Source organism: Pollicipes pollicipes, unplaced genomic scaffold, assembly GCF_011947565.3.
Source record: "Pollicipes pollicipes isolate AB1234 unplaced genomic scaffold, Ppol_2.1 Scaffold_4219;HRSCAF=4965_pilon_pilon_pilon, whole genome shotgun sequence".
Classification (NCBI taxonomy): Eukaryota; Metazoa; Arthropoda; class Thecostraca; order Pollicipedomorpha; family Pollicipedidae; genus Pollicipes; species Pollicipes pollicipes.
In genome coordinates this window covers 28,308,282-28,330,683 of record NW_023596448.1, presented here as the reverse complement: position 1 = coordinate 28,330,683, position 22,402 = coordinate 28,308,282, and the positions used below count along the sequence as shown (strand labels likewise).

General features: G+C 56.2%; 3 protein-coding genes across 4 annotated transcripts in view; 1 reads left to right on the top strand and 2 right to left on the bottom strand.

Annotated features, from left to right (window-relative positions):
- Positions 1 to 2,389: 2,389 nt before the first annotated feature.
- Positions 2,390 to 5,457, bottom strand: LOC119095116 (fibronectin type 3 and ankyrin repeat domains protein 1-like). The gene is made up of 6 exons (XM_037218004.1): positions 5,356 to 5,457; positions 4,888 to 5,034; positions 4,473 to 4,543; positions 4,274 to 4,415; positions 3,485 to 3,686; positions 2,390 to 2,580 (listed from the first exon to the last, which is right to left on the bottom strand). The coding sequence occupies exons 1-6, from the start codon at positions 5,455 to 5,457 to the stop codon at positions 2,390 to 2,392; spliced, it is 855 nt and encodes a 284-aa protein (XP_037073899.1).
- A 3,721-nt stretch (positions 5,458 to 9,178) lies between these two features.
- Positions 9,179 to 17,259, bottom strand: LOC119095541 (mitochondrial uncoupling protein 4). Of its 2 annotated transcripts, none has more exons than XM_037218394.1 (8): positions 17,174 to 17,259; positions 14,407 to 14,505; positions 13,101 to 13,165; positions 12,158 to 12,339; positions 10,752 to 10,874; positions 10,227 to 10,424; positions 9,699 to 9,791; positions 9,179 to 9,375 (listed from the first exon to the last, which is right to left on the bottom strand). In XM_037218394.1, the coding sequence occupies exons 2-8, from the start codon at positions 14,498 to 14,500 to the stop codon at positions 9,201 to 9,203; spliced, it is 930 nt and encodes a 309-aa protein (XP_037074289.1). In that variant the 5' UTR covers positions 14,501 to 14,505; positions 17,174 to 17,259; the 3' UTR covers positions 9,179 to 9,200. The 2 variants fall into 2 exon arrangements, with proteins under 2 accessions (XP_037074289.1, XP_037074290.1); XM_037218395.1 differs by having other exon boundaries at positions 17,141 to 17,209.
- Positions 17,260 to 21,195: 3,936 nt separating this feature from the next.
- Positions 21,196 to 22,402, top strand: part of LOC119095308 (dynein beta chain, ciliary) — a 91,004-nt gene continuing 89,797 nt past the window's right edge. Inside the window, exon 1 of the mRNA XM_037218158.1 lies at positions 21,196 to 21,369. The gene's annotated coding sequence lies outside the window, so the exon portion shown is untranslated. The remainder of the gene's footprint in view (positions 21,370 to 22,402) is intronic.

Below are 22,402 nucleotides of genomic sequence, written 5' to 3'. Positions count from 1 at the left end.
CTTCGAGCTCGACGATTAAGGGCCCAAAAGGCTGGCATTATGGGTCCCGGCTTTGCGGTTCGGGTCCTCAAATGCCAGTCCCTTTGCACCGATGGAGGTCCCCACAGTCGATGAGAGCCTCTATGTTGGCCATAATTATTGTATTTGACGTCAGCTGACATTCCACATACATACATGACTATCATGTGCCATTACTCTGAAATATAAATCAGTATGTAAAAAACAAAGGGAAGTGGTAAGGGGTAAACGACAAATAAACGCATGCGCGCACAAACAATACACGGCAACCCTATTGCTTAAGAAAGGACTTGGCAGCGCGCTTAAAACATGTGAAATCCAGCCGTCTAACATCCAATGGCAACTCATTCATGTGAGACGCCGCTCAGTGTGCAAAGAACCGCTGTCCTGCCGCCGTGCGCACCGCCGGGACGCGGGTTATGATCCATGCGGGTAGTTCGGTCACTGGTCCGCGCGTCAACGTATGTTTAAACAAACAGGCAAGGCCTGCAGGTTTTCATCGCTCACGTGCTTTGAGCGCGGAGGTAACAGTCTGCGCTTCACACATTTGGTAAGGCGTGGCAAAGCGTAGGTCAGTCTACAGGTCAGGTCAGACATTACCTTCATCGAACAGTCGGCTCCGTGTCGGCCGAGTCCTGGGGTCCATTTCCAAAAAAGGCAGGTGCCTGCCAATGACCTTGCTTGGGGCCCCTGCACCCATCAGGGGCTCTGTGTCAGTGAGGGGATCTGTGTCGGCAAGGGGCTCCGAGTTGGCCTCTGAAACATACGCTGCACAGGGACAGGGACAGGGCCTGGCCCCCGAATGCCAGAGCGCCTTTAGCGTTGGTTGGGGCCTCTGACAAGGAGAGATATGAGGTCTAATGATGAGAGTCTTCTTTAAGACGATGGAAGGGTTCTCTGTCAGTCCGGGCCTCCGGCACGGAACGGGGCCCTCCGCCCCATTTCAGCTGGGGACCTGCCAAGCCAAACTGAAGTTTCTGTGCCAATTATTGGACCACCCGTGGCGATTAGGGGTCCTGTTGCGTCAAAGAGAACTACCGCATTGATCTAAGACCAACCGCCTAGGGCAGAGAGCACCCCGCTTCAGAAAGGGACCAGTGCACGCTGCATTCCGCTAAAGGCCTACGGATAGACGTGGGGCCCCCGCCCTGCATCGCTGGAATGACATCCGGTAGCAACCCTCGCTGGGACGGAGTTGTCCTTCAGCCCTTGGCTGGGAATGATCATGCGCTCCTAGTGTTCTTCCCATGTAGCCCATCGTCGGGAAAAGGTAGAGTTTCACAAGTGTACAAAAAGTGGATCGAAATGACTGAAAAAATAAAGAAAAGGCCAGCCTATATTTGCCTGAAAACGTGCATTCTTTTTGGAAAACCGACTTGCGAAAAAAATCATATCGAAAGCTTAGAGCCTGCGCATTAGCAAACTTAGAATCAAGAACAATTGCTTTGACCGCGATTGCAGTGTTCGTAAAACCGAACAGCGTTGGCCGCTACAGACCAGACCAGTCGGTTGGCGCCGGGCGCGTGGGAATGACCGTCGTGAAATAATGCTTCCGAGAGTCTTTTAAAATAAAAATTCCTACCGCTCAAGGATTATAAGAATGTTCATCCATTCCTATTATCGATCCAAAAACCACACAGGTGCATCATCCACCAGAGCTGCCTACCAAACGTGCAAATTGATGTCATAAAACATTTAAAGGTACTGTTTTCACATACGTCATCATCTTCATCCGTCCGTTGACCGTAAGCTGGACTTAGATGCAGGGATGACAGTGCACAGCCTGCGGAGACTGCAACGCAGGGCGTCGGGTATTCCGTTGCTAAGGTTTCCAAGCGCGCATGTTTGAAACCACGCCACATAACAAGCAGAGTTACATCTTCCCGTAGCTTCGCTGGCCTTGGTCCCAATTAAGGAAGTGACTTATATAAATACAACGAATCTAATCGTGCCCTCGAAATCAAGCGGGCGAATTCAACGATTTTTAGAAGGTGGCCTTTCACCATGAAGGGGCTTTTGTTAACTCTGCGCCCCCCCCCCCCCTCCCTCCTTACCATGCCTCTGACCGCGCCCTTGCCCGGGAGGACGGGGTCCGCGTGGCGTCTGAGCGGGTCACCAGCTCTTCTTGGGCAATGGGCGGGTGAGAAGAGAAGAGAGGTCCGTGTAGCGTCTGAGCGGGTCACCAGCTCTGCTTGGGCAGCGGCCGGAGGGGGGGGGGGGGCGTGTCGCGGCTGAGCGGGTCACCAGCTCGCTTGGACAGCGGCCGGGGAGAAGGGGGGGGGGGTCCGTGTAGCGTCTGAGCGGGTCACCAGCTCTGCTTGGGCAGTGGCCGGGTGAGAGGAGAGGGGGGTCCATGCAGCGTCTGGGCGGGTCACCAGCTCTGTTTGGGCAGTGACCGGCCAGACCGCCAGGGGTGGCTCTGCAGGATGCGCGCGCCCCGACGCCAGACGCCCATCAGGTCGGCCGTCCGCAGCGGAGACGTGCCCATGCGGCGCAGCTGGCGGCCCCGCGAGTCGACGCCGTCCGTGCGGGCGCCCAGCCCCATTAGGGTGGTCACCGGGCCTGTGGACAGGACGCGCGTCGGACTCGTGCAACGGCGGCGGGGGGGGGAGGGGGGGAGCGACAGGCTGACGGGCGTGATCCCCGACGAGGCCCTCCCAGAGGGCTCCATCAGCCTCGGGACCCCGGGAAGTCCGCGAGACATTCTTGGCCAAGTAGATCACCCCAATGGCTGGATAGACCGAAATAAAAATAACTGTTCGGTGACCGTCTTATGGACGTCTAATGTCGGTGCTCAGATTCGGAACGGCCAAGAGCACACCGTCAATACACATCGGCGTAGTTCCATTTAAGGTTGGGACTCAGCCTGAGCCCCGACGCCTGGTGCGCCTGGTCCGACATAACGCCCCCTCTATGCGGCATGTCAATATCAACAGGTCACCACTGAGACCACTGAAACCAATATACACCGGACTCAATGTCGCGGCGCTTGTTTGAGCTAATGTCCAGATCTTGGCAACTGAATGCAGATCTTGGCAACTGAATGCAGATCTTGGCAACTGCTGAAAACAGGTCGGACGGATGAGAGTGAATCCTGTTTATGCATTTTCTTGTTATCGCTACGAAGGTAACGTCATGTTCGATATATACGTGGTTGATATATGTTTGCATGCTAACACATCACTCGGAGTTGCCCAGGTTTCAAAAGCTGTGGCATGAAGCGGTCAGCCATTTTTAACCCAGCGTGGCTAGAACGTGCAAAAACATGCAGTTCTAAAAAGAAGCCAAGTCTTCACAAGACGCCGAGAGCACACTGAACGCACAAGAACAAAAGGGTCAAACAAATCTACACCACCGACCAAAGAATCCATGCGAGCGTCCCGACTGGGGTTACTTTTCAGCGGTGCGGCGTCGGCAGCTCGTGACTCGTTGAGCTCGTGGCTCGTGTGCGGCGCGGCGGCGTCACCTCCGAGAAGAGCGGCGCGCATCAGGGCCGTCCAGCCCTGCGAGTCGGCTTGCTCCAGCGGGCTGCCCGCCTGCACCAGGCGCCGCAGCACCGCGCAGCTTCCGCCGTCGGCCGCATGGTGGAGCGCGGATCGCCCCGATGAGTCCGCCGCTCGCACGTCCGCCCCGGCAGACAGCAGCTGCTCGGTGATGGCCAGGTGACCCTGTGGAAGCCGGACAGCAGCTGCTCGGCGATGGCCAGGTGACCCTGTGGAGCCGGACAGCAGCTGCTCGGTGATGGCCAGGTGACCCTGTGGAGCCGGACAGCAGCTGCTCGGTGATGGCCAGGTGACCCTATGGGAACCGGACAGCAGCTAGTGACTGGTGGCCATCTGACCCAGTGGAAAACTGAGCTGGCGTTGTGATAGAAGGTACCAGAATACCTGGGCTCTTTCCCTAGGCCCAGATTTTTCGTGTTTTAACTTAGAGGACTCATGGTAAAAAGTTAAAATAGGCGTGATGCACCCTCGCCGAGCTCTGATCCCTCCCGAAGAAATCCTCACTGCGCCCTGACTGTTCGCCTTACCCAGCCTAAGGCAGTCAGTCACTGCGAGCCGCAATCCGCCGATAGATGGCCAGTACACATCAGCTGACATCTGACATCACAGTGAAGATATGCTAGCTACGCCGATCATAACACAACGTCTCGTTTTGAGAGGAGTGCCGCCCGTTCTGCGCCGCGGGCAACTGAGGTGTAAGGGCCCCACCATCCAACGCAGGACGGGTCCCCTCCCCCCCCCCCCCGCCTCACCGCAAAGCTGGCGAACATAAGCGCCGTCTTGGCGGCGCCGTGGCTGCGCACGTTCACGTCGGCGCCGCAGCGCAGCAGCAGTGCTGCCATCTGCGCGAAGCCCTCGCGAGCGGCCACCATGAGCGCCGTCAGGCCGTACGGGCTGAGCGCGTCGACGACGCGGGGCCGGCGCGCCAGCACGGCGGCGGCGCGCTCGCGCCGGTCCAGCTGGACGGCGCGGTGGAGCTCGGTCGCCGAGACGGGTGCCGCGCTCGTCATGAAACTGTGCACCTGGGCGTGGCAGGGGCTGAGCTCACGGCGGGGGCCGGTCAGCCGGTGGATCAGTGTCCTGCTTGGAGAGTGAAAACCACTTCCTTACGTGAGGCGAGCACAATTCGGTGTGTGTTTGCTGCTTTTTTAGGAAAGTTGTCATTTGTACGTTCAGCATTCTTGAAAACTGGAGTCAAATATCCGCTTCCTTGGCAAAGCAGCAAAACAACACCGCTTGAAATTTCTCATCAGCCCCGACCATCCATCCTCATCAGCACGAACTCACTACAGTACAGACCACGCATAGACTACGGAAAACTGCGATCGGCACCCCAAGCACAGCCGCGCTCCGTCCGTGACCTCACCTCGCTGGCCTCGCCGCCTCGGCTGACTCGCAGTCGGTAGGGGGCGTTAGCCTGCAGTCGGCGCAGGCAGTGAGCATGTCCGAAGCCCCGGTACAGCTGCACCCAGCGGCCGGCGGGGCCCGGCTCATACACCTCCAGTGTGGAGATCTGCCGGACCGGTGCGGCGTCACCCGCCCCGCCATCCGGGGCGGACCCGCCAGCGTCTCCGCCGCCGTCCCGGTCGGTGGCGGACCGGAGACGCTGGGAGTCGATGTCCGGGTCAGTCGGCACTGCGCGCGACGCCGACGGGGTCAGGCTCCGGCCGTCCGCGGCCTGCTCTCCGCCGCCGCCGGGGTCAGGCGCCGGACGTCCGTCCTGACCGCCCCCACCGCCGGGGTCACCCGCTGGACGCCCCTCCTGACCGCCGCCGTCGCTGGCGGAGGTCGGCGCCGCGGCCACCTCGGACAGGCTTTGGCGGCGCCACGTCACGTGCAGCTCGTGGGGTCCGACCCGCTGACACTCGATCACCAGCCGACCGGCCGCCATGGCCTCGTCTTCCCCGATGCTGGTGACGCAGTCAGTGGTGCTCATCTCCTCACTCGTGTCTCACAAGGCTGGATCTTGACAGCTGCCGTTGTGGACGCCCACACCCCGCCACAAAGACGGCGGCTCTGCAGCTCCCAGACGGGTGTCTGAGAGCCGGCACAGTTCCGCCGACGCGGCACGACCCTCGGCGCCGGCACGACACGACCCTCGGTACCGACACGACACGACCCCCGGCGGACAGAAGCGGTCTAGCGGGGACGGCCGGCACGGCCGTCCGGGCCTCCATCGACTAAACAACGACCGCCGCTGCCCGTCGGTCGCGGCTCCACCGAGCCCCTGGGTCAGAGGCGTCACCATGGCGACGGCCGGGCGCCGTCTGATGGGGTCTGGCGGGATACCGTGCCATAGGACGGGCGCCGTCTGGCAGGATACCGTGCCAAAGGACGGACACCGTCTGATGGGGGTCTGGCGGGACACCGTGCCATAGGGCGGGTGCCGTCTGGTGGGATACCGTGCCATTGGACGGACACCGTCTGGAGGGAGTCTGACGGGATACCGTGCCATAGGACGGGCGCCGTCTGGCAGGATACCGTGCTATAGGACGGACACCGTCCGGAGGGGGGTCTGGCGGGATACCGTGCCATAGGACGGGCGCCGTCTGGTGGGGATTCGGCGGGATACCGTACCATAGGATGGGCACCATCTGGAGGGGGTCTGGCAGGACACCTAGCCATAGGACGGACACCGTCTGATGGGGGTCTGGCGGGATACCGTGCCATAGGACGGACACCGTCTGATAGGGGTCTGGCGGGATACCGTGCCATAGGACGGACACCGTCTGATGGGGGTCTGGCGGGATACCGTGCCATAGGACGGACACCGTCTGATAGGGGTCTGGCGGGATACCGTGCCATAGGACGGACACCGTCTGATGGGGGTCTGGCGGGATACCGTGCCATAGGACGGACACCGTCTGATAGGGGTCTGGCGGGATACCGTGCCATAGGACGGACATCGTCTGACAGGATACCGTGTCATAGGACGGGAGCCGTCTGGAGGGGGTCTGGTGGCATACTGTGCCACAGGGCGGGGGCCGTGCGGTGGGATACCGCGCCACCCCGGGCGTGCACGCTGAGAGGCCGGGGCGGGCACGCCATTCTGCGCTCTCCTCCCATTTTAATTATACGGCGACTTTAGAATGGCATTGAGTTAAGCACATTATAGACTCCAACAGCAGTCGAGAAAAGTGCCATGTCACGCAGGTTTGTGAGAATGTCTTGGGCGGCAGGAGTTGTACTTGTGGACTTCGAAAAACGGGTCTTGCTGTCAACAGCAGAGCAAAATTGGAAAAGGCCCATGCTGACGGCTGCGAACCAAAACGCTTTTTTCCAAACATCCTTTATTGCACTGTGAACCACACAAGCATTCACATTCGACTGAGCTGTAATACCCTCCTAGAAGGTCATCACACTACCACGATCACAAGACTCCTGGTATCCCGCCATACACTAGTGCCTGCACTACATCTTCACCACAAGACGCACACTACTCGGACTGCAAGCAGACATACAAACAACAATTAGTTCTACATAATTTGCCCCGAAAATGTCATAGACGTCAAAATATTACTCCGATGAGAGCTAGATGTCTTCCAAAAATAGAATCTGCTTCGGAAGGATGTTCTACACGCTTCCCGACGAGTTGCGGCAGTATCGACGAGCTTTTTCCTGTGAGACTCGGTTAGGGCGACTATTTCATACAACGGAGTTCCAACAGCAGCTGGATGGTGGGGAAAGACCCGGAGAGGCCAGTCTCCCCCCCCCCCCCTAGCGCAGGAGACCGCAGCCGAGAACTCGAGAACGAGAACTGAGAACTATGCAGCCGGACCGAGTCCGTCGCCCGGCTTAGGACCGCACGTGCCGCGAGTACTGTTAACAGCTGCGCAGCACGGGTTGATGCTGCCGGTACATTTGACCTTTTCCTGCCCCGAGAAGCGTCAGAGACGTGACGAGAGCGACCGCGGCTCCCTCTCGGCAACGAAGTGGACCCCGGCTGCTAACGGCCGCTGGCCCTCTACTCTGGCTCTACTCTGGCTGACGACTCTGGCTCTCCCCTCCCCCTCGCCCTCTATCCTCGTCCTCCTCCCCCAGGCCCAGGGCCGGCGCGCTGCGGCGCAACCCCCCGGCGATGGCGCTACGCACATACGACCAGCTCGTCACGCACCTGCGCACGATCACGTGCTCACACAGAACCCATCACAGAATATTCACAGTACGTTACAGCTCTCCTACGGACACGACACCGCTACATTCCACGCAGGGATTGGTCTAAGAGCCTTGAAGCCGTCGCGTTCAAACCAGCCCTGCCGGCTTCCCTTCCCACATCGCAGCAGTGTCCGGGTCGTCGGGTAGTTTTGAAGGCACACATACGAGTTGCACCATTAACATGTAGTCAGGCGGGAGGCTATCGACGAAGCATTCCCCGGCTCTGCAGTGATATGGTCCCAACACAGCTCTAGGATCCCGGCGCGACGATAACAGCCCCGCGCCCACGCTTTCAGCCGACCCCTTGCCCTTTGACCTCCCACCACCTCCCTGCAACGTCAGCGTCACAGAGGCAACACAAACACGCGCAGGTCCCTGACCAAGAACTGAGCGTAACAATACTGTTGGGCTGAGGCTCTGGGAGGGGCGGCAGCGGCGGAGTGGCGCCCGCCGGCGGGTCGCGCTCGGGTCAAGTGTCGGCCGGCGCGGACCGCGCACCGGTCCCGCGCGCCGCGGCTGATCTGACCCGGGTCAGATCAGCTGGCCGGCTCGACCTCCCCGCCACCCCTCCCAGGCGACAGCGACGATAACCGAGACAGACGGCGCGACAGGCCGGCACCGGATGAGGGCATTGATGCGGCTTCGTCTGAGGAGTCTGTGCCTCCCTTCGTCGAGCCTCGGGATATCTTAGATATCTCCACGGAAAAATCTTCATCACAAAGAACGCGTCTGAGTCCCGTCAACCACACCTCTCGACGTTACAGATGGGCCCCCTCACTATGGCGGCGCTGTCATTCATCGGAATGGGAGGACCAAAACGCCCCTTAGCATCGTGTCTCAAGCTGTTGTTGCCATTCATCATCCCTGAGCCGCTGAAAAATGCCGTCCCTGAGCCGCCATCCACTCCCTAACTCCCTGACGTGTGCGTTCGCAATTATGCTCGTCCCGATCCATGCTCCAGCTCCAGGGTCCGGCACCGGGTGAGCGGCGGTGCCACAGCCAACCAGTCCCACTGTATGCGTAAATGCTGCACGAACACCACACCGATCACCAGCTGCTGACACGGAGGACACGGCGGGCCGCCATGTCAGGCAGGATAAGACGTCGGGTCAGGCAGGGTCAGACGCCGGGTCAGGCCGGGTCAGACGCCGAGCCGGCCTGTCTCGCCGTCAGTGGCGGGCCGCGCCTCCCCGCCCCCATCAGGAGCGCTCGCTGCGACACTGCGCCGCCGCCGCCGCTCGGCGTCAGCCGCAAGACGCCCGCAGCGAGCGAGCTAGCGCTCCAGGTCCCGCACCGCTGACATACTCGTGCCACGCGTCGACGGCACCTGACAACAGGATATGTACGTCCCGCCGCGGCCCACGCCGGTCCGCCCCAACGACAGAGTATCATACGGGCGGCGCGCGGCCGACGGCACCGCAGCTCCGGCGGCACCAGGGTGTCCCCCCCCCCCCCTTCGTGGCCGGCTTGACACCCCGCTGCGGCCGAGCGAGGTCGGTCGGTCGGCCGGCCGCGCCGACTTCGCTAGAAGGTAGACGTGCCACAGAACTTGCGCAGGTTCTCGTAGGTGAACCAGAAGGTGAGGCTCCACGGCGCCATGCGGAGCCAGCAGGGCACGAAGCCCTTGTACATGGCCAGCAGACCCTCCTCCTGCACCAGCCGGAGGAAGCAGTCGATGGAGTTGCGGTACAGCACTCCCCTGTCGGGCCACCGGTCAAGGCTAGGTCAAGGTCGGGTCACAGGCAGCTGGTCACAGTATCGGCAGTGACCACCTACCGACTGCGCGGCGTTAACGCGCGACTTTCCGTTCAGTTTAGAGTACTGCCGCTTCAGAAGCCTTTTAATAGCCATAATGAAAGCGCATTAGAGGCCACAATAAACACATACGTATGTACTGCCACACTTGAAACATTCTGATAGCGCTGATGATGGTCTTGGTCGAGAATGAGGCTGAGGGTGCGGGCGAGGTTGAAAATTCGACGCTAAGCCTTCGCCAGCGCTAGTTTTGCGACTGAGCGTTACCTGCCGTGTTTGTCCGTCGGTTGGTTCATCACCCTCGTCTTCACCACGTCGGCCGGCGTGCCCAGCGTGGCCGACACCAGGCCCGAACAGGCGCTGCCGGGGGCCACACCACGGTCAGAGCACACGGGTCACACTCCCGCGGCCGCCGCCGAGGGCCACGGGTCGGTACGGAGAGAACGGCCCGCATTCTCCATCCGCGCAACCGTATTTGGAATGCAAATCACGCATAGAAATGGATTTCCATTGCATAGAAGACGATGGGTGACAACAAGCATTCCAGCGGGCAAGGATGTGGTAAGCGGCTCCGACGCTGAGCCTGAAGGCGGCCCAGCTTCAGGCGGCGGGCTCTGCGCAGCCAAGCATCCGTCCCACATGTTCGGTTCAGCTTCGCGAGCACATCCACGACGCATGAACTTCACCACGCCGCGTCAGAGCCCAGCCCGGCCGGCCCGTCCGCCCAACGCTGCCCGCCGGCGTGGCGCAGCGACCAGCGGCGCGGTGACCAGCCGAGCCTCGCCGCCGCCTCACCTGGCCAGGAAGTGGGTGAGGTGGTTGTCGCCGAGTGTCGTGTTCTGCACCAAGCGACCCTTGACCGAGTCGTAGGTGGTGAGGTCGCCGAGGTTGACCAGCGCCGAGCGCTGCACGTTCGGCACGCAGCCCTTCCACAGGCTGCGCACGCCGCCCTCGCGCACGATTTTGCGCAGCGCCTGGCCCGCGCTCTGCACCCTGCCGAGCGCCACCCGGCGGCGTGAGGGGCGCGGACAGCCGACGAGGTGCGCGGCACACGGCAAGCGGGCAGCCGTCGTTCACACAGGTTGCTGTGAATCACTTGCTCGGTGTGGCTTCGCAATATCCACGCTATAAAGCTCCGAGGCAATTTTGTCAGGTGATGCCAAAGGGGATCATAAACAGGTCATTATCCGCCCATGCATTCCAGAAAATGATCCTCCGCGAGTAGTAGCCGGTGGCGCGGGTGATGACGCGCTGTCGGCGCGCACGGACGCGCGCCGCACTTCCGGACCGCCCTCACCCGGGCGTGAGCGCCTCACCGACCTGGGCTTCTTGCCGAGCAGTCTGCGCCGACCTTCCATCTGCATCTGGACCTTGACCAGGTCAGCCGGCGAGGCCAGCAGCTGACCGGTGCCGCCCATCACCAGGCCACCGAGTGCCGCCTGCCTGCACAGGTGTCACCACACGCGTGGGCGACCCAACAAACACCAGCAGCCACGCCATGATGGATGTCTGTTGTTCACAAAGGCAGCACAAATATTGCCAGCAATGCCCGCCGCTGTAGAATATTGGGGATATGTGTTATATTTCAAGACTTCAAATATATGTCATCAGCTGGCGTCCTCCACGCCCCTTGATGCAACATAAATCACATGGGGGCAACTGACATCTCCGGTTCGGTTGTTGTACAACTTGCACGTACATGTACATAAGTACAAATTAAAATGGCACACATACAACTGTTAATGGAGGGTGAAACGCCCGCTGATTCACGTAATGGGCATGCCAAGCGCATACGTCACGAATATGTCACGAGTTTATACCACCATTCGGATTCGTTCCCGAAATCCGTTGCGACCCGTGTAAACCGGTTGCAATTTCAGTATCCATAAACAAACCGACCGCTCCTACAAGCTGTGCATTACCCAGTGGACTGGCCCGTATTCCCACCGAAGCAGCCAAGCCCCAGCTCCAACAGCGCAGCTGGCTCCTAACCGGGCGCCGACCGCTTCGTCTGCCGGCCCTGCGTCAGTCCCACACCCAGACCGCATTCCGCGCCGTCATAACGGCGCATTGCAGGGGCGGCCAAGCGGTGCACAGCACACCCCACTTGCCAGAGGCACGCCCCGAACGTGGCGAGCGACCGGCTCCGAGAATAGACACCTCTTAGTGGCTGACGGCCAGAATGTCAGTGGTGTCACCACCAGCGTCTGTGCATCGTGAGTGTCTCTGGCCGTGTCAGAAGTACCCGGCACTCAGGGCAAGCAGCGAGCGTCCTCGCTCGGTAGGGCGGGAGCGTCGTCGCCGGACCGACAGCGCGCCTGGCTGTCCTCGCCAGACAGACAGCCAGACTGATCCGACAGGCAGCATTCGCACCAGACATGCCACCTGTCCACCCAGACAGACCACCTGCCCACATCAGACAGATCACCTGTCCACTCCAGACAGACCACCTGTCTATCCCAGACAGTCCACCTGTCCACCCAGACAGATCACCTGCCCACATCAGACAGATTACCTGTCCACTCCAGACAGACCACCTGTTCATCCCAGACAGGCCACCTGTCCAGCCCAAACCGACCACCTGTCCACCTCAGACAGACCCCCTATCCACACCAGGTAGACCCTCTGCCCACCCCGGGTAAACCCCCTACCTACCCCAGACAGACAAGACCAGACAGCCGACAGGCGGCGTGTCCGACCCCGGCAGAGGCCGCCGGTGCTCTCACCAGACGGGCAGCGAGCGGCCCTCTTCGCGGAGCTGGTTACGCATCCACTCGTAGCCATTCATGCGCACGCCGGTGTAGACGACGTGCCGCCAGATGGCGGGCGTGATGCCCTGCCAGAGCCGCAGCGGGCCCTCCTCGCGCACCACGCCCAGCGCCGTGCGCACCAGACCCCGGTACGGCACCTGGCGGCAGGCGGCGACGCGACCTCATCCGGCGACGGGCCGGGCGGCGAGCCGGGCGGCGGGCCGGGCTGCTGACGACGCGCAGGCATGGGAGACGAGCTCAGGTCACCGACACGGACCGAGTCCCGGACGAGGCGGCGGGGCGGGCGCTTGCAGCAGGCCGGGACAGTCAGCTGGCTGACGGACCGGCGTCACTGGATAGGCCGGGCGTCGGGCGGGCATCAGTTACGGGGCCGATAGCAAGAGACGACACGGGAACACCGCCGTCCGCCAGGCAGGGGAGGCGGGGGAAGGCGGGCAAGGCGGAGGGGAGGCGGAGGGAGGCGGAGGGAGGCGGAGGGGAGTCGAAGGGAGGCGGAGGGGAGTCGAAGGAAGGTGAAGGGAGGCGGAGGGAGGCGGGAGAGGCGGAGAGGAGGCGGAGGGAGGCGGAGAGGAGGCGGAGGGAGGCGGGGGAGGCGGAGGGAGTCGAAGGGAGGCGAATGGAGGCGGAGGAGAGGCGAAGGGAAGGCGTACGGGGAGGCGCGCCTTAGAGTGGGGATGACCAGCTCGCCTACGCAGCACCTCACAGAAGCCGGCCCTACGAACCGGTCGCCTAACACACGAGGCGTGGGAAACGGCGACGGAGAAGCCCCGCTCGGCAAAGAGCTCGCGCGTACAGCGACAACAACCGGCGGCGTCATCACGGCCGACGCTATCCAACTCCGCAGCCACACATGGCTCCGGCGGAAGAGACACAGGAGCGGACAGCGGCCGCTCCTTACCTTGCTGTCGGCCGCCTCGCCCTGGATCTGGAGGCGTGTCTTTGTCAGGTCCAGTGGGTACGTCGCTGAAAATGAGCCGTCTCACAACACGTCGGCGCAGAGCCAAAACCACCGCAGCCGCGGCGCGCGCAAAACGCCCGCGTCCACATCAGCGCAAAACCCATCCAGCGTACACTTGGCGCGCGCAAAAGTGGGTCGGTCCGTCCAGCGCAGCCACGCCAGCGGCAAGCACCCCCTCCCCTTCCCCCAGATGGGGCGGGGGCGCGAGGATGGCATCCGATCCCGTGTCACACAACACCGTGCAGGGACGACAGCCGCAGCGAACTGGCGTCAATGACCCCCGGGCCATTGAGGGCGCCCGGTGACAAAGCGGTCAGAAAAGCCAGCATCGGTCTGCCGGTTCAGCGATGACAAACGGGACAGCGGTCAGATGGTCAGCCGCGGGTCAGACTGCCAGCTGCGGTTCAGATTGTCAGCAGCGGGTCAGATTGTCAGCCGGGGGTCATATTGTCAGCAGCGGGTCAGATTGTCAGCTGCGGGTCAGATTGTCAGCCGGGGGTCAGATTGCCAGCAGCGGGTCAGATTGTCAGCTGCGGGTCAAATGGTCAGCCGGGAGTTGGAATGTCAGCCGCGGGTCAGATGGTCAGCTGAGGGTCAGATTGTTAGCCGGGGGTCAGATTGTTAGCCGCGGGTCAGATGGTCAGCCCAGTCAGTGACTGATGGGTCAACATAATTCAGCCACGGGCCTCCTAGCCGGATGGTGACCGGAGAGTTAAAAGGTCGGCACAGCCTCCCACACCGTTCCCCAGTCGAAAGGTGCCCAATGGGGCAACATGTTCGTCAAAAGTTCCCTGGTCGGAAGGTGGCGCTTTGCGGTGTATCCGTAACATGGCCTCCTCTCTAAGACGCCTAACCAGCCGCGACGCTCAGCACACAGATCATCCCTGGTCTGTGCAATACGCTGAAAATGCATTAGAAAACGGCATACCGCCAAAGCGTGTATGGGCTTTGCTCGACCAAGCACAGCCATGTGCCCTATGTTGTGACCCATGTCTCAGCATTCTGATCGCATTCATTAGGTTCCCGAGACTCATTCCAACACGTGGCTCCGGGCAGTGGGTCCTCCTCAGCTGGGTCCCGGCGTCCGGGTCCCATCGCCCCATGTCATCGGTTGCGTCTCATCGGCTGGGAGCAGTGGGCCCTCCTCAGCTGGGTCACGGTGTTTGGGTCCCATCGCCCCGCGTCATCGGTCGCGTCTCATCGGCTGGGGGCGAGTCCGGGGCGCCCGGCAGTCGGGTCGACTCACCAAACTCGGCGCACGAGGCGGCCGCGCACGACAGCAGGTACTTGAACCACACGGCGTCGGCTGTGCCCACGTCCACCATCTTGCCGATCGCCATCGTGCCTGTGCCAGACGTGCGCCAGGTCACTGACCGCAGCCGACCTGCTCGGGTCACCGCGCGGCAGGCGGCCCGCCTGAAGAGCCGCTCGGGTCACCGCGCGGTAGGCCTGTAGAGCTGCCAGTTAAAGCTTGTCGCCGCCAGACGTATGGTCTCGCGACTGCGCGGTGAACAAGACACCTGCTTATTAAGCTGCGTGGGGAATGTCGATGGGTTCGGTACCGGAGTTTTCCCACGCTTAAATGGTGATAAATTTTGCACACACGCAAAATCGCGAAAAAACTATAGATCAAGTGTTACAATCGGCATGAGACAAGTTGCAGAGAACCAATCGACCGACCCCAAAGGCTTAAGGCTATCCGACGTCCTTCGACCACTGGCTTGCTATCAGGTGCTATAAGCGGAGCCAACGCCCGCTTAAAGCTACACGAGGCGAGACCAACAAACCGAAGAATGACAACGTCCGCTGTTTGCTCAGCGTTCGGAACGGCACGCTAACGCACCGCAGCAACGGGGCCCACCGCCGCGGCCGTTCTGCCCCACATGTGGCGACAAGGTAAACAGTCACGAAGGCAGGCGCCGGACACCGCCGCACCGAGGCCGCGTCATCCCACCGGCCAGAACACGGACCGCGAACAAAGTTCGTGAACGCCGGCCGCCGGACTGCGTGCCAGTGAGGTCCGCCGACCAGTGACGTCATGGACGATCAGCCGACTGACGCATGACCCAGCAGAAGGTCACTGTTCACGGCTGCCGGCCGCGTCAGCACCATGACGTGACAGAAGGCAGGCCCGCTCTGTTTATGGCCATGAGTTCACGAGATGTATGAAGGCAGTGCTAGAACTGAGGGGGCTGTGAAGCAGGGGCCAGACCAGCCAGGTTTTATTTTATCAACGAATTTCAAAGTAAAAAAAGACCTGCATCAGTTCTTTACAGACGGCCCAGTTTCAAGACATCAATACAATCACATTAAGAGCATTCCAACACCAACTGACATACTCAGTGGCAACTAGCCCATTCAGTTCACAAATTGTAATGAAACTGTGTGTGAGGAAGGGGGTATGTGACAGTATTAAAGCTCACATCCAGGCAGTTGCTTTTTATGTTCATCAAGCATCAGTGGTCAAGATATAATGGCACACATATTACATGCATGATATAACAATATTATGTTTGGTGAGCTCTATCAAGTTGACAAAGAATTGGGACTAAAAAATATATTATCTAGTTTCCACTAAAGCAATACCTATTCAACTTAACAGATCTATTTGAATTTCTTCATGAAATCTATGACTTTAAATGCTCAGAGCAGCAAAAGCATTCCATAATTTCAGCTTTTAACCTGATTATCTTCCTTTGAATTACAACAAAATCAAATAGGTTTTTGGATGCAATGTAAAGGGTAAGTTGTACCTACTAAAGTAAATGTCAGTCATGTTCTATCTGCATATGCCTTACATTTAACTTAAAAAGAACAGGTGATTTCAGGCATTTCACAAAAGCAAAACATGGAATTAGAAGTACCATATGATGTTACACTACACATACATTCAAAATCAATATTTTGGTTAAACTTGCAACACCCCTGAAGCTGCAGCAGTCTGATGTTAACCATCAGCAGAGAGAGAAGTCCTTTTGCATCAGAAAAACCTCTATACAGTAGCTTATCTTCTGAGGTGTCAGGGTCTCTACTCGTGATCACATGTTGGTCAACATGCATGCACATGAACATGGTTGTCAAGATAGGCACTGTGAGTGTCTGACACCAGATGGCATGCAGATTTTCTCATCTTTATCAGGACTTTCCATGCATGAATCCTCAGCAACATCTACCCTATATATCATAAAACTCAGGCACCACAATATAAACACTCAATGTTAACATGTGTGTTGCGACCTCCCAGCATACCTCTAAAATGTAAATAGACACCAAAATGAAAATGCACACCACCAACACTCATCTCAAAACATGCAAAGTAAATTAAACAACCAGCATGCCCATCAAACAACTTTGTCAAGTGTTGTGTATCTGTATAAAAACTGGATTATAACACTCAGCAATGGAAAAGGAAATCATGGGCAGTCACCTTAAATAATGGAAGAAGTAAAACAATTATGGAGTGCAGCTCAAGCAACCATGATATTTGCTGGTGTACTCATCACTGCATGAATAAAACTCAGTGTAGTAATGCAGTAACACCTAGTAGCACCTATGCAGTTGATTTAGCAATCAAATCATGTGACCAATACTTTGGCAATTTTAGTTAGCTTCACTTCTTACATTTGCATGGCCAAACATCCTTGAAAGTTGAAAAGTGGCCCCACTTTGCCATGCATGGTACAAACAATATGTGAGGTGCATCATGCAATTATGATTCAGTCAGTCCATAGCCCTAGGAACACAGGTCTGAGGGAGGCAAGGTCTCCACTTCTCCAAGTAGCTTCAATATCAATTTTATGGTGGACATGGAAAATGCAACAGAAGTTATAACATGTTTCATAGCAGTGCTTTTTGATAGATTAAAAATGTTCAACCTGGTGTCAAATCTAATTTTAAAGACCATTATCTCCATGCTCACCATAATGTCATTACTTAAGCTGCTATAACAGTGAGAACTAGCCTTCCTCAGGCCTGCGCACCTGAAATTATGGTTGCTTGTAATGGGCACCAACCTGCGGGCGTGCAAGCAAATCCAGCGGCTACACAAATACCACAAGCTGCAGAAAAAATCAACAACGCGCCCCACCGTCAGCAGGCCAAGAGGAATAGTGCAATAAATCACCGATGTCCGACGACAGGCAGCTAATGCAGCAGCTGCGCAATTACTGTCACATCTAGGGAACGGACTGAACGGTCAACAAAAACTGTGCGCAACTCATGCTCCGAGCATTTAGGACCAATCAACATGAAACCCTCACTACTCGATGCCGCTTGGTAAAAAATCACCATTGCCTTTGGTCATGTCAAGGGTCACTAAAAAATCCCAAACCTCAAAAGTCAGATTGCAGGCAACCCCATGCTCCGGCTCCGAGCCTTCAGGTTAAATCACCCGAAAGCCTTTAAATCGATGTGCCACAGTCGATATTCATTAATTTCCAGAGACTGGTGAACTTGGAGCAAGTCAAAGGTCACCAAAATACCCGAAAGCACCACCACTGGACTACCGTGTCGTCACTTGGAAAAATTGTGTGCCGATGCGGACGCGCCCTCACACGAACAAACCGTAGACATATCAACCAGTTTGCGAAATCCAGCGAGATGATAAGACGCATTTTACCATCCTGTTGGTTTCATGTCGTAAAGGTGTTTCGTTCGCAAAGACAAAATATTTGTCGTGCGCACGCTATCATAGGTCCTCTAAACATCCGACAATAAACGATTCTCCTGATGTTCAAAAGGAAGTTTTACACACAATGCGAAGCCGTTGACGAACATGATCGCACAAGAGACGCGACAAATATGGATAGATGATAACAAACTTAGTTAGATCATCGCTAATGTCCGAACACTAAATGATAATTATTCTTAGCCTTAACCTTTTCCCATGGCTCACCGAATAAACTCGACGATATTTGACCAGTTCGTCGCAGTTACCTCTTTTGATACGTTGACTGCAGAGCGTTGGCGTCCAGCTACCGCCAGCCACAGCCAATTAGAACATTGTTACCTTTGGAATCTCATGCTGAAGCAAAAAACATGTCTTCAAGTGACGGTACAAGAGCGAACGGCTGATAGCAATACAAATGCGATGTAATAATCGATTTGTAATTGCAATCAACTTTCGGTGTGTTTGACACTGGGGTGTCAACTTTTGTAAATGATGAGGGGACCGAGTCGAGGACGCGACGATCTGCCCCCTCTGTTTTTTTTTTTTTTTTTTGCTCAACGGGCTTGGCACACTTTATTCTACCGAACGAAAATGTATATTCTATGTTTTCGAATAACTGAAAACAATATTTAACTTAATATAAGCTCGGGGGCGGGTAGCGCTGATTTTACCATACCAAATGCTCTTCCGAGTTTATTTCCGAACGACGCGGCGTAGCCGCGCTTAACTCTGGATTGTCGTGGGGATTTGTACGGCGGATCTTTTGGTTTAAAAATATACGTTCCTTGAAAGGTAGCTGACCTATGACAGGTCAAAGCCAGGCCATGGATCCCAGCGAAGGCCATTTCTGAGCAATCTCTCAATCTGATGCTACAACGGAGTGGTAAACGAAGACGCACATCTTTGTGCATCTCCACGATAGTTTTGTGGGCAATAAGCCCATTCAACTTATAAAAAAGCAATACTGTTAGCGAGCAAACGGGCCGTCGCTGCCGGCGCGATGGCGGCGTCTCCGCGATGGTGTGAGCGACCCCTCCGCCGATTGGTCCCCATCATCTGGAGCCTATATGTGGGCCACGTGGGTTTATGGAACACGCGGGCAGGAACGCACGGTCTCTGCCCATCAGTCCACGTTCAGGCTCCGACGGCGCGGCTCGACGCGAGCCGCGTCAGTGTTTACGACGACGACGACGACGAGTTCGGAGTGTGCGACGTCTCTCTTCCAACGCCTCTCTTACCTTCGTCTTGCAACTCTTTGGCTAATAGAGACTCTTCCTTTTCAACGTCTTTTTTCGAATCAAGTCGATGGTCCTCCAGAAAACTAACGAACTCTTTCACACGAACAAATACATATTGACCTAGTATCAGGTATGAAGGTCACATTAAGGTGAAAACTTATGTTCTTTTACCCGAGAACTACCTTTATGGGGTAGCTTTTGGTGCTGATTTCGAATTTCAAAGGGACCGCGACAGACACGCCCTATGGTTTTTGTAAAGTTTAGAGTATGTCAATGACATAAATGACCCATGCCAACATTTTGTTTTTGGGAGCGTACCGCCTAACGTAATTCTTCACGCTTATTCGAATGGCAAAAAAGGAGCACTCTTGTAGGCTTTGGTCACCTTTATCTACTCAAGTTCAAAAAGAGCCACCGACCTGGAGTGAAAACATTGAATTTTTGCCTATAATAGGTATCCAGGTTCACGGTGGTTGCACGAGGTCTGAGGGCATTTTGGACACCCATCCGGGGTTTGACATTGCTTGACCTTATTTGTCCCGAAGGTCACGACCAACGAACCTCGAGTTTTATGCAAAGTAAGTTCACATGCAGGCCAACCCACCCTGTAATTCAGTGTTTCTAGCTTTCTTAGTTTTTGAGATCTCAGGGGGTTAAATCGACCCCCCCATCCTAGCGAAGGGTATTCAACAGGCCACTTGGGCACATGTTAAGCAGTAAAGCTGTCATGGAGGGCGGATGTAGAGGGGGAGGGGGAGGGGGCGCTGGAAGCACGTGCCCCTTCTAATTGGTTGGGGAAGGCGCCCCAGGAGAGGCCGTCTTGGAGTGCCAAAAACACACTTGGCCATGGCCATGGGCAGTGGCGCGTATTTTTGGCTATGAGGTACGGAGACAGGGTAAGTCATGAACGTGTTATAACGTTCCCGTACTCCGAGTGCTTTTTTGATTATCTTATCAAGCCTCTGCACCTCTTACGGTTCACGGTGCGTAAAGTTTGTTGCATCGGTTCATCCGCTCAGCAGATAGGACTTTTTCTGGTGGTGAGCGGAATATCGACTTTTCATTGCGAGGGGAGGCGTGTTTTAGCGTTGGTAGGTGCACTGCTCTATACGGCGGACATATCACTACCAGATTTTTGCGTGACTCGCAAGCGGCGTGCGAAAGTATTGGCCGGAAGGTGGCGCTGTACCACATTTTTCAATTCAACAATGTCATGGCATCAACAATTGCAATGAACAGCAATGAAATGATTGAAATTGCAATGAACGCCTGAAGTTCGCGCGACTTTCCGTTGAATGGATGCATGTTATATTATGTGAGCCAATTAAATTACGTGAGGTCTAGGTCTTTATCAACATAACAAAGTAATAACTGATCAGCCCACAAAATCAGACTAAAATACGTAATATTACGTACCATGAAATCCCAACATTATCTGCCTTTTGTTTTCTCTTGAGACCATGCAACAAGGCAATTCGGGTCTCAACCTCAGGTAAAAAAGCTATGTTCGTATCCCATCATGGATAAGGGACCAAATGTCGCGATGCAAAACAGTGTCCACGAGACGGGTTAATCAGTGGCGTCAGCATCACATGTAGGTTGCACAAAGAAAAGGCGTCTGGGCTTACATTTCACAGACAAAACAAAAGAACGTCGGATGTAAAATGGGCCATCCCCAATGTTTAAAGTAATCCCCCATTTGAAGAGATGATTTTGAGGTTGCAGACTCAAGTTACCTCGATGCGCCCTTCATCGTGGCGTCACTATGAGGAAGGATCAAGGATGGCCTTTGTGTAATTGTTTGCTTTTGCTGCGCTTTTGTAAGATTCCAGCCAAAAATATTGGGAGATCTAAACGAATATGGAAGGGGGTCTGAATGCCCTCACAAAATAATATAAATCGGCACCGTGGTTCGCCCCCAGTGAACAGCTCAATACCACACCGTGACGTAGCGACATTTGGTGAGTTCGTTTCCTATTTCTGAAGGTGTTATTCCAAAAAATATCTGGCGTGGGCTATTTCTCTATATTTGGCAGCTTCTGTAACCATAGCAACACGGAATATCCATAGCAACCAATCCGGGTCATACGGCCTCGAGTTTTAATTGCGAAGAAGGGGCCGGTGGGAATAAATGTTTGTGGGCTGTGGGGATTTGGTAATGTGGCCAATGGCCTTAACTTGTTGGTAAGATGTGTGCATTTTCTGAGAAATGTGTGTGAAGACGCGTTTTCTGGAGACGTGCCATGACAAGTGGGTTGCAGTAAGAAGCTGACTTGCATTCGAAGCTCCGACGACCTGCAAGGTGAGAGAAGGCGGGTTTATCAAACAGCTGACATCTCGCAACGTAACATGGCTCCGTTCACTTCGGCGGCTGCAGGGAGTAGTTTCCTATTCATTTGGGGGAGGGGGGAGGTATTCAGCCGTAACCCGGGCTCCAGCCCTCCAACTTGGTGAAGAAGTGGGTCAAATCAGGGGAAAATGCTGTTAGTTGTCATATTTTGGGGAAAGGTTGGGTCATTTCACCCTGCTCAGCCCCCCCCCCCGCGAACTTATTTGATGGGACTACGCCCTTAAACGGCTGCGTATTCAACATGGGTTTTGCAGATTGTTCCCCGGTCTCAGCCGGTCTCAGCCTAGAAGTCACCTGACACCAGACAATACTTTGGAACCTAACAACAGGTAAAGGTGTCTCAAATAGGTTATTGACCACGGCACATCAAGTGACCAAGGCTTGGTGATGATCGGTCCAATAGGCTAGAAGCTTGCCATTATCTGCAAACTGATCTAGGTGATTTCGGGTGCGTTTGGTCACTTCTTGCGCCAATGTCACCATATATCGGACAGCCCGAGTAATCGACCTTGACATACCGATTGGTGAAGGTTTGGTGGCGATCTGTCGCTTTAGCTCGGGGCATCGGATCGGTTTCCACTTTCGGCAGTTCGGCACTTTCGGCAGCCACTTTCGGCAGTTCAGGTGTTTCTGGCATTTTTTTACAAATCGCCTCAAATACCACGTTCTGGAAAGAATGAGCTACGGGTCTTAGCCCATGGAATGATGCAAGTTTGGTGGGAATCAGCGTAATTACCCTGTCGCATGGGATCGCTTCAATAAATTTTAGACAATGTCAGAGAAATTTTGGACAATTCTATCTATCCTTAGAAATGGCCGAAGCTCGTCGGAGCCATGGTTCGTGCTCGATGTTGGGTGAAAGGCTGAACACAACAGCCGACACCTGGGAACGCGGTTTGTGAACCCACCTTTGTCAAACGGCAAACGGTGTTGGTATCGGATCAATGTGGACATTGGTTGCTGAGATCAGTACCTAGCTCGGACA